Source organism: Mastigoproctus giganteus, chromosome 5 (genome assembly GCF_048544385.1).
Source record: "Mastigoproctus giganteus isolate SK-2022 chromosome 5, ASM4854438v1, whole genome shotgun sequence".
Taxonomy (NCBI): Eukaryota; Metazoa; Arthropoda; class Arachnida; order Uropygi; family Thelyphonidae; genus Mastigoproctus; species Mastigoproctus giganteus.
In genome coordinates this window covers 212,336,979-212,353,511 of record NC_143579.1, presented here as the reverse complement: position 1 = coordinate 212,353,511, position 16,533 = coordinate 212,336,979, and the positions used below count along the sequence as shown (strand labels likewise).

The 16,533-nt window shown below is 33.9% G+C and overlaps 1 protein-coding gene across 1 annotated transcript in view; it reads left to right on the top strand.

The window, feature by feature from the left end:
- Nucleotides 1–15,033, top strand: part of LOC150086080 (ribosome production factor 1) — a 38,316-nt gene extending 23,283 nt beyond the window's left edge. Inside the window, exons 5-9 of the mRNA XM_090373694.1 lie at nucleotides 411–564; nucleotides 2,781–2,863; nucleotides 8,055–8,233; nucleotides 10,872–10,998; nucleotides 14,908–15,033. Coding sequence (XP_090229820.1) covers nucleotides 411–564; nucleotides 2,781–2,863; nucleotides 8,055–8,233; nucleotides 10,872–10,998; nucleotides 14,908–14,949 — 585 coding nt within the window. The 3' untranslated portion in view covers nucleotides 14,950–15,033. The remainder of the gene's footprint in view (nucleotides 1–410; nucleotides 565–2,780; nucleotides 2,864–8,054; nucleotides 8,234–10,871; nucleotides 10,999–14,907) is intronic.
- The last annotated feature ends 1,500 nt before the right edge of the window (nucleotides 15,034–16,533 follow it).

Sequence of the window (16,533 nt, the reverse complement as noted above, 5' to 3'; positions counted from 1 at the left end):
AAACTTCTCTATCTGCAAAAAAAGCTTAATGTTTGTTAAATGCTTAAAATTATTTTTTACATGGGGCTGTATCTGATGAAATACAGTCAGATCTCAGCCTTAACTGACTTAACATTACTGAAGAGGTATATATTCACAAATGAAACATGGACATGAAACATCTGTATAGTCTTGTGTAACTCCCCAAGTGCTTATCACTTATGCATGGTAGTGCACAGTGAATTTTATGTTTGAAAACCTTTTTGACTCTACCTTATGTTTATACATTATACTATAAAGTATAAAACAGTAAATTTGTATTATTATATACATTCTCTCAATGTTCTGCATAGCCCTGCATGTATTTTTTACATGCAGGGATAAAAGTTTGCTAAAAGTTTTTTTAACTATTGAATTTTTATTTTTTGCAGAGAACAATTAAGTTCTGCAGAGAACTAAAGCAAACTATTCCGAATGCAGAATTTTATTTTAGACACAGATCAAGTGTAAAGAAAATGGTGAAACAAGCTGCTGCTAGAAATTTTACAGATATCATTATCATAAATGAAAATAGACGACATCCAAATATCCTTTTTTTTGTTGTTGACTTATTACACACGTTTGCATATGCTTTTTTAAAATTTTTAATCCTGCCTTGTTATAGTTTTTGTTTAAAAATTTATTATGATATCTGAACTTTAAACAGGTGGTGGTACTACTACTAGTGTGGCGCCTCCGTAGCCAGGTGGGCAGGAGCAGCAGTGCGTAGCACATGCTTCTTGATTAGATCGAGCCCATGACCACCAAATATGGAGGATGCAGAAAGGTCAGGGAATGACCACTGCATATCCCTGGAGCAATATATGGTCTTAGTTGCTAATGCTCCTAAAAACCAAATAACAACAAACAAACTACTACTAGTGTGCCCCTAGAAATGAACCCTTGAAGTAGATTTGAAGGTGTAGAAATATTAAAACATAAGAAGACAAATGTTTTGTTTTGAATTAACTAGAATAGTAAAAATCAATTAAATCAATATACCCAAACAATTCTTTCTGTTTTCTCAGCGCTCCTTATGCTAAAGTTTTTAATACAGCACTTGGGTTCTGATTTTGAACTCATTTCCTCATTTTAAGATTATTTGATGGCGTGTTATGACCCACATAGTCCATGCACCACTAAACCCCACTACAAACCAAACTCAGATTATTTAAAAGATGACCTCCCATATTTTCTTCTTTTACTCTGCTCCTTTGCCATTTCTATCCTTTTTCCAAAATTTCTTCCCTTATTTTATCTGAAATTTGACTTGGAGATTGTGTTAAATGTGCATGACACAATCTATAATGGCTTTGGAAATGTTTTTGGTTATTGCTTTGGGATCTGTGCCGGGGCCTAACTTGTTCTTTACTCTTATTGAAACTATTTTTAGATCTGTCTCTACTTCTTGGATAATTCCGGCTTCTGTCCCAACTTATAGAACAGCTTGTTCCTTGACTATCAGTACTTTTCCTTGTTTTCTGTGTCTTGCCTTCCTTCATTGCCTGTTTTTTTTCTGTAGTTATCTTGTAACTTGTTTTTCAATCCTTTGTTCCCTTCATCCCTCTACTTTTCCTAATCCCCCCTTTCTTTTTCTCATTATGCTATTTCCCCTACTGCACTCCTCAGTCTAGCCGAATCAACATGCTGCTTTCCCATTAAATGATAATCAGCTCTGTTGAGCATCTCCCACAATAAGAAAAGCACCACACACACACACACACACACACACACACACACACTGCAAGCATCCATCTGTTTTTTTCCCTGGGCTGCTGCAATCTCTAGGTTGTAGTCATTGACTTGATTTTATGCCTTTCTGAAGCATTTCCTTATCCTCTTTCAACTTTTCATGAAGTTTCATAATGCCTTGAGCTTCTTTAAAGCTTGGTATAGAAAAATTACATAGTATGTTCAGATGGGAATTAATATATACTGATATGTTCATGTGCAGTCCAGTATTGGTATTAGTGTTTTTTGGGCACAAGGGCAACTGGGGCCAAAATGTGCCTGTTCCTATGACATGTTTTTATATAAAAAAAATCATCCAATTTGTGCAGTCCAGTAAAAATCTTATTAGGCAAGAAATAGTATTTTAAGGGGGAATATTTTAAATGGGTGAAAGAAATACACTAAACTCATGGGGAATTGTTCATGACCTTCATCTCCTTAGATAAGATCTGAAACTCCCAAAGAGGATTCAGTTTAAGCCTTAGATCTTAAACTAAATCCTCTTAAACAGATTCCATTGCATGTATGATTTCATTAAAAAACTCTAAAGAGCATGTAATTTTAACCAAGATTCTATACCTACATTTCATCATTCAAGGATTATATCAGACTACAGTGTTATCATTCCACTACTCCAACTCTTTTCCACATGTGTATGGGATGAAAATTTATTTCTCTGAGTTATTTTTTATAGTGCTTATAAACTTTCTGTTATTATTCAATTCATTCATTTCTACAGCGCATTCATACAAAAAATTGTTTTAAATCGTCATAGGTAGACTGACACAGCCAAGTGAGTGATGTTGGAGCAATAGCACTCATTTGAGTTGACCACGGTCATAGCCCACATAACTGCAAAATATGATTAATGATTATATTCATTGTCAAAATGATCAATTGAAACTCTTCTGACTTATGTGGTCATGCCAGAGTATAAACAGAATATTTATAAGTTACTACAATTTTAATGCAGTAAACTTAACTGATATTTTTTCACATATAAACTGACTAATTTCCTTAATGAAGAGCATATGCATTACTCTTGATACACTTACCTGATGGTCCAACAGCATATTTCAGGTTGAGCAGTGTGAAATTCTGCAAAGATATAAAGGTAACTTTTCCTATATTTATGATTATTTGTATTAACTCTTAAAATTTATAAAATATAATATTGCTTTCCCTGCCCATAGCTGCAGTAGTGATTGCTCACAACTGCAGCTATGGGTAGGGAAGCAATTCCATTTCCTTTCATAGTTGTCTTCCACTTCATTCCTCTCCCATATTGAGTGACTAATTCTAATATAGGCCATATGTTGTTTGTCTGAACTGTGTGTTCTCAGTCTAATTTGAATATTGTGCAAATGGAAAAACCAGGAATAACTTACAGGGAAAAACCCCCTATGCCCCCTGTGATCAGCTAATTACAGTCCTGATTAAAGAGGCTTGAAGAATTCCTCCAGTCACGGATGGGAATTGAACCCGGACCACTCCAAACAAATGACAAGCAGCAATGTGTCATGCTAACTAAACTACCACAGAAGACATAAAGGCTTTTTTTTTTTAATGACATAAACCTGGTATGAAATGCCACTTGCTTAACAAACATTTTATGATTAAGTTATCAGGTAGGTAGTCTGTGGCATTTGCTTCATAATTCGTGTGTGATGCAGAGTTGTGTTTGATTTGCATGTAACAACTTTTCGTTATATGTTTATTTTGTAATTGCATTATCCGATCATAGTTTGATTGAAAAGAAATAAATTAATTTATTTTCAATCCATGTTAATATGAATTTTATCTTGTATGTATGTAACTGTAAAATCTCTCTCTCTCACAAAAAGTAAAGTAGCTCACTTAACATTGTATATCTGTGATCGTGTGTTATGTGAGAAGTAGAAAACTGGAATTATAGCAGTGAACAAGACTTACTCTGAATATCATCATAAGAGAGCTCAAAAGATAGAAAAAAGAAATGAACTTAACAGACTAAATTAGAATGGGAGTAACCATATCAAAGAACACAGCATAAAGGGGGTAGAAAACACAGGAAAACAAAAATGGAATATAAAATAAATATGGTGTAATGAAATAATGGTTTACAAAGTGAAACCCTGTTTTACCATGTATGAGAATTGCTGCAAACAACAATAAGTCATGTTGAAGAGGGTGGTGTATGATACCTGTATACAAGAAAAAAAAAATTCAAACTACCTAATGAAAATAAAAACACCAAAATATACAATCAAGAGCTTGACTCATCTAGGGAAGTACAACAATATGGTATTCTATAGATAATATTGGTGCAACCACTGCCTGGAAACATGCAACAAAGCTCACTGCACCAACCAGATGTACAAATATAGACACCCACTAAGAAGAAAAATAACACAAAAGAAAGGATTTAGTAATAGCTTCATTCTCTTGCGTTGTTTTTCTTTTTAGTGAGTATATGTATTCACTGGTCAATTTGGTGCAGTGAATGGGTTTCCAGGCAGCAGTTGTGCCAGCAGTATTTGCAGTATACCATTCTTACCTGGGTGAATGCTTGTTTGTTCATTTTGTTTGGTCTTGCATGTTTATTTGGTTTTCATTAGGTAGTTTTAATACATTTTTTGCTTGTATGCAGGTAGCATTTATTCAGCATTACTTGTTGCAGGCTTCCATTCTCTTGCATTGTAAACTAGTATTTCATTTTGTAAATCATAACGAAAAACAATATTTTGTGACAGAATGCTGCTGTTTAAAAATATAAGCCAAATAATGTTTCCAGCTTTGTTTTATTATTTATTTATTTTTTCTCTGGAGGGATGTGTTTTTACTCTACGTTTATATACCTATCTTCCTGTCTTGTGTTACATTACTTACCACTGAAGGAGAAGGAAGAAAATTGTTGACAATGGCATCAGATTTTGGTTTTGTTAAGCAGCATATCTGTCCTTTGTCACTAACTACTGTTTTTATTTCATTTTAATATTTTATTGGTGTGTTTTTCTATATCAAGCCATGTGCCATTTATTTCCAACTGCTAAATTTTGTCTTCTAGTAAACTTTAAATACCCCTTCATACCCCTTCTCTTTTCTGTATTACCATTCTCACTGTTATAGATGCTTCAAGTCTTGTATATTCTTCCCATAGGGTGTTTTGTGTTGACCTAACTTGCATTAATATCTACACCGTATTGATCAAAAAGCATTCAGACACCCCTTGGCAAATATTGTGTACTGTACCAAAAAGTCCACCCCATGCAACTGTGACCCATCTGAACCTCCCACAGATGTTCAGCAGAGCAAAGTGAAATGGCTGCAGCAAAAACTACACATCCCTGCAGCTGCAGGGATGTGTAGCTTTTGGTTGTACATAAAGTTAGCTGCATAGTCAGTGGTAAGGCAGTTGTGCATAAGCCCAATATCACAGTCATGAGAAATGGTGTTTGGAGTAATGTTGTTCCTGACATTCGGGGGCTCTAGAACAGAGGCAGAGGGTACTATAAAGTGGAAAAACTGTGTTCATTCCAGTGAATGTTCTTAAGGTGTAGAGATGCCTGATGAGTGCTTCCTGTCTGAATGTATCTCAGCCATGATGTTGGATGGAGCCATTCTGATGGTATGGGGCTCTTTCTATTGGTTGGGACTTGGTCCATGGCAGTACTGCAGAAATGGGCTCTGTCAATATCATCACAACAGTGCTCCATGTTGTAAAGTAGGGGTCATGGAAAACTGGTTTGTGGACAGTGACATTGAAAAGTTGGACTGGCTGGCTCAGAACCCAGACCTCAACTCCACTGAACACCTGGATCATTGGTGATCCAGCAGCCAAATGCTCTTCTTCCAAATGAGCTCTGGTGAACATTTGCAGAAAGTACATCCAAGACGTTTGAGGCTCTCATATACAGTTGAACTTGGTTGTAACAAACATGGAAATAACGAGATCATGGCTGTAATGAGCAGAAAGCCATAATAATTTTAATTTACCCGTATTCCCATACAATAGATTACTGTTATAATGAGCGTACTACACAGATATACCATACAAATTTTGGTAACTATGCAAACATTCTTAATTGCTCGGTTGTCAAAAAAACCCAATTCTTGGAATAGACAAAAATGAAAAGGGCAACTTAGCTTTTATGACCACCCGCATCGTACTGGATTAGTGGCCAATGCGATGTGTGGGTGGGATTTTGGGAACGGGGACTATACAATAGTGCAAGGGTGGCCAACTTAATTTGTCATGCAATCTACTTTTTTTCTTTAAAATGTGCCGTGATCTACCATCTCAAGAATTTCATTGCACAAGAATTTCATTGCAAAAGTTAACACGTATTGAAAATTGTTTATAAATTTTAAAATTAAATACAATTCAGAATTCTTATTTTAAATTAACATATATTTAAAATTTTAATTTATGTGAAGTTTGTGTCTTCATGTTATCTGCCAAGCTTTCAAAATCAGGAATATAATGTGATAAGTCCAACAGTAAAGAATATTCTGTATGCAAGTCTGTAAGAGTAGAGCCGTTCTTTGTCTTTGTTTGTTTCAAATATGAAAAGGCCGATTCACTTAGATATGTGGAACCAAAACAGAAATTTAAAAATTCACTTCATTTTTTTTACATTTGGGTACTTCTCATGGCAAACATATTTCCAAAAATCTTTTTCTGATGATCATTTCATTTTCAAGTAATATTTTCTCCATGTGAAAAATCTCAGCGATTTTTTTTTTTTTTTTTTTTTTCTGCAGTATGTTTTGTATCTAAGTCAACATTAAATGGATAAGAAATATATTGAACAATGTCTTCAATTGTTTTAAAATCACTGAATCTGCTTTCAAAATCTTCCACAACTTTCTCAATTTCAGAAATATATTTCTCACTATTAAATTCAAAAGCAGGATTTCACATCTGGTGAGTATGAGCTTGGCACACCCAGGGTCCTGCGCTGGATATCATCATTCTTCTCTTTCTTGGTGATTTCCTTCTACTTCTGACTCTCTCTCTCAGAGTAACTCAAAAAATTTTTATTATTTATTATTTTATTTTATTTTTTTGAGATCCTTAGCCATTGCCAAAAATTGATTTTTATATGCAGAAATACTACTAATCATGTCACCCACATTTTTATTTTTTCCTTATAATTCCAAATTCAGATCACTCTAATTTACTGGTGAAATCTGACAAAAAAGCCAGATCACACAACCACTCCGTATCTTGTAGCTACTGATAATCATCTCCCCTTTGATCAACAAATTTCATTCAGCAAATTTCGAAATCTCTGTAGCCGACTCAGCCACCTCACATCTGTGTTAATATCAGATCTGGTTCATTTTCATCAAGTTACATTTTGAAATGTCTCCTTTGAAGAGATTGTCCTCTGGTATTCACGATTTCAAAAGCTATATCCATAACACTTTTAGTATTTAATCTTTTGCTGGCTAACACTTGTTAGTGGATGATACAGTGGTAACTCAAAAAATCCTGGAATTTGTCATCCTTTTGGCGCAATGCGATAAATCCATTAAGATGCCCCATCACTGCTTTAGCTCCATCTTTTGTTATTTATACAAGCTTAAATAGTGGTAATTTAATATTTTCAATAAAATTTTTGAATGCATTAAATATATCGATCTCTAGTTCTTTCTTTTAACGAAACCATACCCAGCAGAATCATCGAAAACCATACGAATAAAAATGAGCAATTGAGTTGCATCACTGACGTCTGTAGATTCATCCAGTTGTAAAGAAAAGGACATACAGTTAGCAGTATGAGCATGCAATTGTTCACTCACATTTTTATCCATTTTTTTCGATGTGTCGCATCACAGCATTTCAAGAAAATTGCAGATCTCGAAAAGCACTTTTAAGCCACGGAAGTATTGCAAATCAAACAACATTTTTCTTTTACCATTACAAAAAAGTATTCTAGTTATTGAGAATTAAAAAAAAATAGGAGGTAGATTTACTTCACTAATGAAGTGAGTAATGGTTATAACAAGGAAATTTTGTTGGTCTCTTGATGCTCATTATAACCAAGTAATTGACTGTATATAAAAGTTGACCCTACCGTGTATTGTTTTTCAGTTAAATGTCCTTTTCAAAAGTTACTTTGTGTGCGTGCGTGTGTGTGTGTGTGTGTGTGTGTGTGTGTGTGTGTGTGTGTGTGTGTGTGTGTGTGTGTGTGTGCGTGCGTGCGTGCACACACTTTTGGCTGTGTATTGCATGTTAATACATTTGTGGACTGTGTTAAATGATTTGTTTATGGTAATCCTTTCTCGTAATCTCACTATTTTTAATTTTTTGTAATCAGCACCATGCATCGTGGAGTGCCCACCGACCAGAAGTAATCTTAAATAATTTCAACACTCGTCTGGGTCATTCAGTAGCTCGTATGGTTGCCTCAATTTTCCATTATGATCCTCAGTTTCATGGTCGACGAGTGGTCACCCTCCATAATCAACGTGATTATATATTTTTCCGTCATCACAGGTGAGGCACAGTTTGAATTGAATCTTTCTTGTTTATTTTATATCAGCTAAAAATAGTGTTATGGGCACATATATAAAATTAATTGCATTTGCTGTTTATTTATTTATTTGATAAATTTTAATTTATATACCTTAGTGTATCTCAAGCCATGTTTTCAAGGTTTTTGTAAAAATCTAAAAGGGCTTGTCTTTTTCTAATTTTCCACACTTCAGGCTCTCCCCATCTCTGTCTCAAAAGTTTTCGGTAGTTTTTACGACTTCCCCTTTATTGCAGCTTTAGGTGCTAACACAACTCATTATTTTGGAATAAGTTTTACTTTTTTTGTGATTTCCTTTGATTATATTGATTTCAGAGAGAGAGAGAGAGAGAGAGAGAGAGTAAAAACAATCCAAATGACATAGAAACTAAGTTAATTGAGTGGTAGCTACTACTTCTGAAAGTTTACAAGAAAAGTAAGGCCAAAAGAACAAAACAGAACTAAATATAATGCTTGACTGAGTTAGGTTGGTAAATGAAGGTGAATTAGTAATAGAGTAATAAATAAAATAGTCCTGAACCAGTGATTAACAACTTATAAAGTGGGGTGAGGGAATTGCTATATGTTATAGCCTTCAACAGTAGATTTGAGAAGAGAGGGTTGAACAAAGGAAGGAAAGCAGGGGACACAAGCACACCTACAAACTAAAGTGATGGCAGTGGCAGCAGACAGGGCTGATGTTGTTAGAAGGAAGTTGACACTTGATTTCTGCTCTGTTCCTGACTTGGGAGAGAGCTGTATGCTTTTGTGCATCTGGGAAATTTCTACTTCTGTGACTGTGGTAAGTTACTGGCCATGAGAGTCAGAAAGCATCTGCCTGGACAGCTAACCAGATTTTTTTTATTTCTTTATTTACTGTATTAGTCAGTCCTTGCCAACCTCACTGCATGTACGTGGAATCATTCAAATAAAAACTATTTAAAAAAAAAAGTTTCTGATCAGAAATGTATTACCCAAATCATAGAGTCCAGTAAATCCCAAGAAACTCCTCAAGCTGCTTTTTTGATATAGTCACTGTTGTAGCTCAAGGAGCTACCATTAGGTTAATTATAAACAAGTTATGAACATAATCTTTGTCATGACAAACCTCAGCTCCATCCACTGACTGACACATCTCCTTCTAGATGAATAGGAGCCACAGCCAGTCAGCCATCTCCAGTTTCCTCTCACAGCCATTAGTTCCAACAACCAAGAACTGAAAACTCCCAACTGAGATCAGTCCATCTGAAGTGTACAGTACTTCTTCCATTTTGTAAACCTATTAGTCACTAACTTAGTGTTTTATATTATTTATTTTAATTATTTGTCCATTCATCTGTACTTTTTTAGTTTCTGGACTTAAGTTTTTTTGGAAAAATATTTTCAGAAGCCATGGCCTGTTCAATAAACTTAACTTCTACATGATGCAGAGTAGTGTTTCTCAATAATCATTCAGTATTATATTTCCTCCTCTTTGTGAAAGATTGTGCTTGACTCCTGTGTTAAGTTATAATGATTTCATTTTATCTATAAAAGATTAAGACAGCTCTAATTTTGGTAAATCTCATTACAGTTAGGTTGCTTTCTTAAATTATATGAAGCTAATTTGGAATACTTGATATTCCAAATTCATATGAAAACATATGAATTTTGATAATTCATATGAAAACAGCTATTTTGCTATAAACCTCAAATTAATTTGTATCTTTTTGTGTGGAGGTATTTATAGTTCAATAGAGGGCTCTTCTAAAATAATATCTTTAGACCTGAAAAGATAAAATTATTTTATAATTGAGGCCAGCAAGGATAAATAAGAAATCCTTATATAAAGAAAATGAAATTTCATGGTAACAAATTAGAAATACGCTATAATGTCAAAAGCATCTGATCACCATAGGGATTTAACAAAAATAAATTGCCACCATCCACATGTCAGATATAGATATAAAAGCAACTGTGCTGATAAATGTGTCTGCTTATTTTTGTTTATTATTTTTATCATTTAGAACTCCAACTATTTTTTTAAAATTGAAAAAGCCATAGTTCCATAACCATTCAAACATCTTTATATGTATTTGAAACATCAGTTGGCAGTTTTTGATACAGAATACAAGTACTTCATCTCACTAAATCATTACAGTATTTACTGGTTCAACATTATATGAATTAAAGGTGTACAGTTGCTTTGGTATAGCCCATATGAACATCATTGTGATATCACACAATTTTATTATTAGCAGCTGTAATGTGCTATACCTGTTTTTCACCATGATCAAATCATTTTTCATCCAGGAAGCAGGCAAACTGATCATAGCATTCGCACAATTAAAGATAGCACCACTTCATGGCCTTAGTTGCCATGGTTCAAAAATTAAAAACAGCAACAATGGTAATGTACGCAGGTGCTGGCTCACGAATTGTATGACTGAGTCCATATGCATAAAATATGCAGAGCTTGTTGTTAACCATTGCATTGGCTTATATGCTGCAATAAAGCAGTTACAATGAAATTGTGAATTCCTGTGATTGTATAAGGTATAAATGGAAATGTGTTTATTTTATGGAGTTATAGATCGTCACAGTGAATTAATTGCTATTAAACTTGCCACTTTTTTTCTGTAGGTATGAATTTAAAGATGATAAGAAAGTTGCCTTACAAGAGATTGGTCCTAGATTTACTCTGAAGTTGAGGTCATTACAGAAAGGCACATTTGATTCAAAGTATGGAGAATATGAATGGGTAATGAAGGTAAGTGGGCAGAATTAATTTATTTTATCAGTATCTTTTATTCAAAAGCCTGCTCAGATTAGAAAGCATTGAACATTGGAATAGGAAGAACATACCATATTTCACTTAAGTTGTTTTGTATGTTTTTTTATTTTTGTGTGAATACTGAGTTCTTTCAGCAACATCTTTTGATCTTTAACCCATTGGCAGTATATAGGTAAAGGGAGGGGAATATAACTAGGAACTGTTTACTCTAAGAGAATGGCTATGGTTGTTCATGTCGAGACTTTCAGAAGCAGGCTGAAATGTTATTTTGCGAATTAAAATTTCCAGTTTAAAGACTATCAAATGAGTGACAGAAATGTTTGTTGGTACAGTATTACTGGATTCCAACATATCCACAGATATCGCATTTTCAAAAAAATAATAATAAATTGATTTACTGTTCTGTTGTTATATGCTGTTTCAAATTTTATAGCACTTGTCATAGCCTATACAGCTGCAGTTGTGATTCAGCAGCTGTTAGACTATTGTGATGTATTGGATTATGTTCTGGACAAGACCAAAAATTGACTCTTGTATGCAATGGCCACAAGAAATGTTCAAAGAGGTAATCATAACTCTTAATCTTCAGTGAGAGGCTGAATGTCTCCCCATGATTGAAATTGAATGCAGGTAGTTGTGCAGTCTGACATGAAATTCTCTGAGCAGTGCAAACAGACTGCTATAACTGCTCATAGGGGTCTGCCAATGATGTACAGGTACTCTGCCAGCAAGGAACAGAGGTGAACAGTTGCCTTGTATAAGGCAGTTGTTAGGCCACATCTGGAGTACTGCATACAGGTCTGGTAACCTCATTTTAAGAAGGACATAGATTGCTTAGAAAAGGTGCAGAGATGAGCAACAGGATTAGTTGTGGGTGCAAAGGATATTGTTACCAAGAAAGACTGGAGGTCTGTAAATTACAGTTTCTGGGAAATAGACATCTGCATAGTGACTTAACTGAAATGTATAAGGCTTTAAAAGGGTTAAGTAAACTAAATGCTTGCCGGCTTCTCTACTCTTTCTCAGATCACATACGCAAGAGGACCTAAATAAAAATTGAGAAAAGGCTGTTGCAGGGCAGCTGTATGGAAATTTGTATTCAGCCAAACAATAGACTGTTGGAATAAACTTCCACCTAGCATTGTGAAAGTTTGAATAAAATTCAAAAGTTTAGACAAATTATTGAAATAAAGTGTGCATGCATGTGTGTGTGCCTGCTGGTTCAAAGATTTGCTTCTGTGTATCATGTTGCAAATACTAACACCCCTTTGCAGTGAAATTACATGTTTCTGCTGTCCTCCATTCTCCAAATATCATTTGATCCTTCTCATGCTTTGTTAGACTGCAGTTGAGTTGAGAAATCCATTGCTTTAGAATGCCCCCATAGTACACTGTCACATTTATCAAGTTGGGGGGCTTTGAGTTGGCTATACAAATCTGTTCCTGGCCATTATCTATTGAATGTGCTAATGGGATATTCTGAAACCATGAATTTTTCTTTTCCAAAAATTTATTTTGTCCTTTGCAGAACTTTCTTGAAAAATCAATATGTACTTTCATTTGACTCTTGATTTTTTTAAGGAGTCCTGAGTCCTTATGTGCTGTAATGTAATAACTAGATCGTATGTATAGCTTAGCTTAATTTTCAGCACTCACCTCATGAGGTGAGTGCTGAAAATTAAGCTAAGCTATACATACGATCTAGTACTTTCATTTATGAAAACATTTATTTTTACAGTGCTTCTGATATTGTTCTCCAAAAAAAATTATGAAAAAGCTTTCATAAACAGCTATGTTTTAACACTTTTTTTTTATGATTGATTATCATAAGATCCCCACATCCTATTTTTTAATACACACACTTACTACAACTGGGATATTTAATTTGAATATAATTTGAAGCTTTCCTTATAACAAAACAAAAACAATTAAAGATGGGGAAACAAGTTTGATTTGCAGGGTTTTGCATTGACAGTACAGCATGTGTGTCTGCATATCATGTATTTAATTTAATGCCAGTTAAAGGTGGAATCAGTGTGTTTAGAAATGAAATAAGTTTTCTCTCTTCCAGAAATTTCACGAGTGCAGGCAAATAACTGTATGATCAACAGTTTTTTGAAAGTTGTATATGAGAAATGAAACAACCGGATAGCTTTTTGCCTGTTTTCATCACTTCTCATTATGGTTAGTTAAAAGGTTCATTTCATACACAACATAAATTACTTGAGATGTCCACAGTAGGCCAGCTGTGTTGTTTTATCACTTGTATGTATATAAGGATTTGACAGATATGTTGCAGTCACCCTTTGTATCCATCAGTTGGTAATTCAGATTGATATGGAACATACCTTCTATAAATAATCTCATACTGCTAAACTACAGTAATAAATAATTGCCAAGAACTGATGTTGGTTCTGAAAAAAAAAAAAAAAAAAAAAAGGGAAGAAGTTGTATAGATATCAAGTTACAGTGGTAGCATGATTATGGCACATTAAATTCATGGAAAAGATATAATAGAAATTAGTAATCTCAGACATCCTCATCTCTGTTCAAAAGAGTATAGTTCATTTAATTGATAATTCCTTTCTCAGTAAACACCTGTGTCATCCCTTATTACTTATAGAGATGTTTAGGTTTTGTGTTGCATGCCTTTCTGTAGATATTTGGCTGCTCATTGTCTTCCAAACTTGCAACCATAATTCTGCTACTTTCTTTATAGTATTCAGCCTCAACCATTCATGATTTAACTCCAAAGTTGCCAAACCAATTTTTATTTAATCAGTCATTCTTTTTTTTTTCTCTCTGCTTCCATTCTATGGAATCATCTTCCTTTGCATGCATTTCTCTGAAAATTACAATTAACAGATTCAATCTAATGGTAGCAACTTTCTTTCTCTCCCCCCCTCCTCTCAGCTCATTCATGGTACCAGAAGATATATTTCAACTTCGAGCCCGTCACCACCAAATACGGAGGATGCGAAAAGGTCAGGGAATGACCACCGCATATTCCCAGAGCAATATTGCCTTAGTTGCTAATGTTCCTAAAAACCAAATAACAACAACATATTTCAACAACCTTAACTGGTCTTTATGGGTCCCTTGTGGTTAATGCAGTGATTACAGTTTCTGTTCTTCCACTTTATTGTCTTTGACCAAAGAATACATTCTTAGAGACACAATATACTAACACCCCATAGCCTTACTTAATTCGGCATTTAGCACACCACACCACACCACCACTTAGTCTCTACAAAAGTTTGTGGGTTTATTGGCATGAGCGATTCTTTGACCATGTAACTTCTCTGAAGGATAGTTGACTGCTATGGTATGATGCATTATGAAAGTTGTGCTTTATCCTTAAAAAAGGGTCACTTTTCAGCCATTCTTCCAAAAACTAGTTGATATGGCATGCTAAATCATCTTGGCAAATGTTTGAGTATGAAACCAACATAACTTTCACTTTGACATATGAAATGGCACTTGTAGGTCAAAGAACAGCATGATCCCTGATTATTAAAAGCTGAACTTTTAATAATCAGGGATCATGCTGTTTTTTGGCTGTGGTATTGATGTGTTGCTACTGCATAATGCATCAGGTGCTACAGTCAATCCCATTTGAATTTTGAGACAACAGATCTTCCTATACTGTGTATCAGTCAATTTCTAGTAAAAATAAGTATATTGTTATATACATACATAGGGAAATGCTACCTTCCACAGTAGTATTCACCCATGGCAGCACAATTCATATATTGCCAATCAGCAAACAACTTAATCTGTAATCTAGCTTCCATAAGAAAATTGTTTGATTTTCTCTTGATTTAATCTTTCTAGAGTTGTTTTGTTAATTAAGGATTTTATTTATTTATTTTTATTTTTTTACAGCGACATGAAATGGAAACCAGTCGACGCCGATTCTTCTTATGAGAGCTGTTTTTTGTAGAGCTCCTAAACTGTAATTATCTTACTGTAAAATAAAATCATGTTCATCAGGAAAGTAAAATATTTTTGTAAAGATTTTCTCCAGTATATAGGTTGAAATTATATATTAGTTCTGTTACCAAATATTCATTCCAAATTAATGTCATATTCTTGTATTTATGGAGGAATTTCTAATCAGTGTAGCTGAATATAACATATTAATGTTATATAGCTGTCAAAACATTGTTTTAATATGTAGTGAATATATTTTCAAATTTTATGCTAAGGACATTTCTTTAAAAACTTCTACTTTTTGTTACTTTGGAGTCATCGTCATTCTTAAAATCATGTATTAATTTTTATGCTATTATTCCGGAGATGTGAATTCCGCTATTTAAAGCATTTTTTACAGCTAATAGTTGATAGAAGGTGACACTAAAATATTAAACTTTTGGGGTGGGTGGGGGAGGCGTGAAATAACTCTTTTTCAGGAATAAATATAATGAGCTTTACCAAATTGTACAAGTAAATGTTAAAAAAATTTTAAGCAAAATTGTTTATACTGAAGGACAGCTGTATACGGTAAGAGTTTACAGTTATAATAAGCAGAATGCTAACAAAATTACTGTTGGCATAATTCTGTAGATCCCAGAGATAGTATTTAGTTTTTTCATAGCATAAGTCATTAAGTGAGATAAGCAATTAAGCCTGAATATTTCTGTAGAACGGTCCTCCCAACCTTTGGAAACCAAATTACATTTTATATACATACAAATAGTACATCAAGTTCCTACCCAATGGGGAAATCTCAGAAACGTGTGATGCTACACATGTATATAGAAAAAAGGATCTTAGGGCATATCAGGCTCAAGTTTGGATGTTTGGAAAGGCAGTCATGGTATGATTTGAGGCCAATTTGCATTATACTGTGCTTTTCACTATCCTATATATTAATTTAGATAAACAGTAAAATATCTGCCTGTTAAGTGACTTCTTTTTTTAATGTTTTTTTTTTTGTTGTTCATTTGGCTTGTGTGCTTTATTTTATATTCTGTATCTTTCTATGTTATATATTATCATATATGTTTGAGTACTATGTCCTATTTTTCTGCAACAGGTTGTCTTTTTTTCCTTTTTTTTTTTTTTATCATAAGGCTGATAGAGGCACCTGCTGGCATGACTAAATGCTAAAGCTGTTAGTCTATAGAGCTGAAGCAGAACAATGTGACTTGGTACACTGCCGTACAGTAATTTATTTCAACAATATCAAAACACTGGTTGTGAAAAGGCATTTTATAATACAGATTTCAGAAATTGGGAAAATTTAATAACACTTATTAAATTTTTTAAGATGGTTTTAATGCAACAAGGGACATTCAGTAAGTCTTGACTGTAAATATGCCTGATATATCAAAAACCTAGTTTTACTATACTGAAAAGTCTGTAGTCTGTATCTTATTTGCACGGGTACAATTCAGTATGAAGTACAATAGAACAAGAGATTTAAAATAGCCAATCCAATGGATGTCATGTTTTTTGGAGCATTGGACCATCTATTTTTTTTTTTTTTTTTTTTTAAACAAAAAAAAG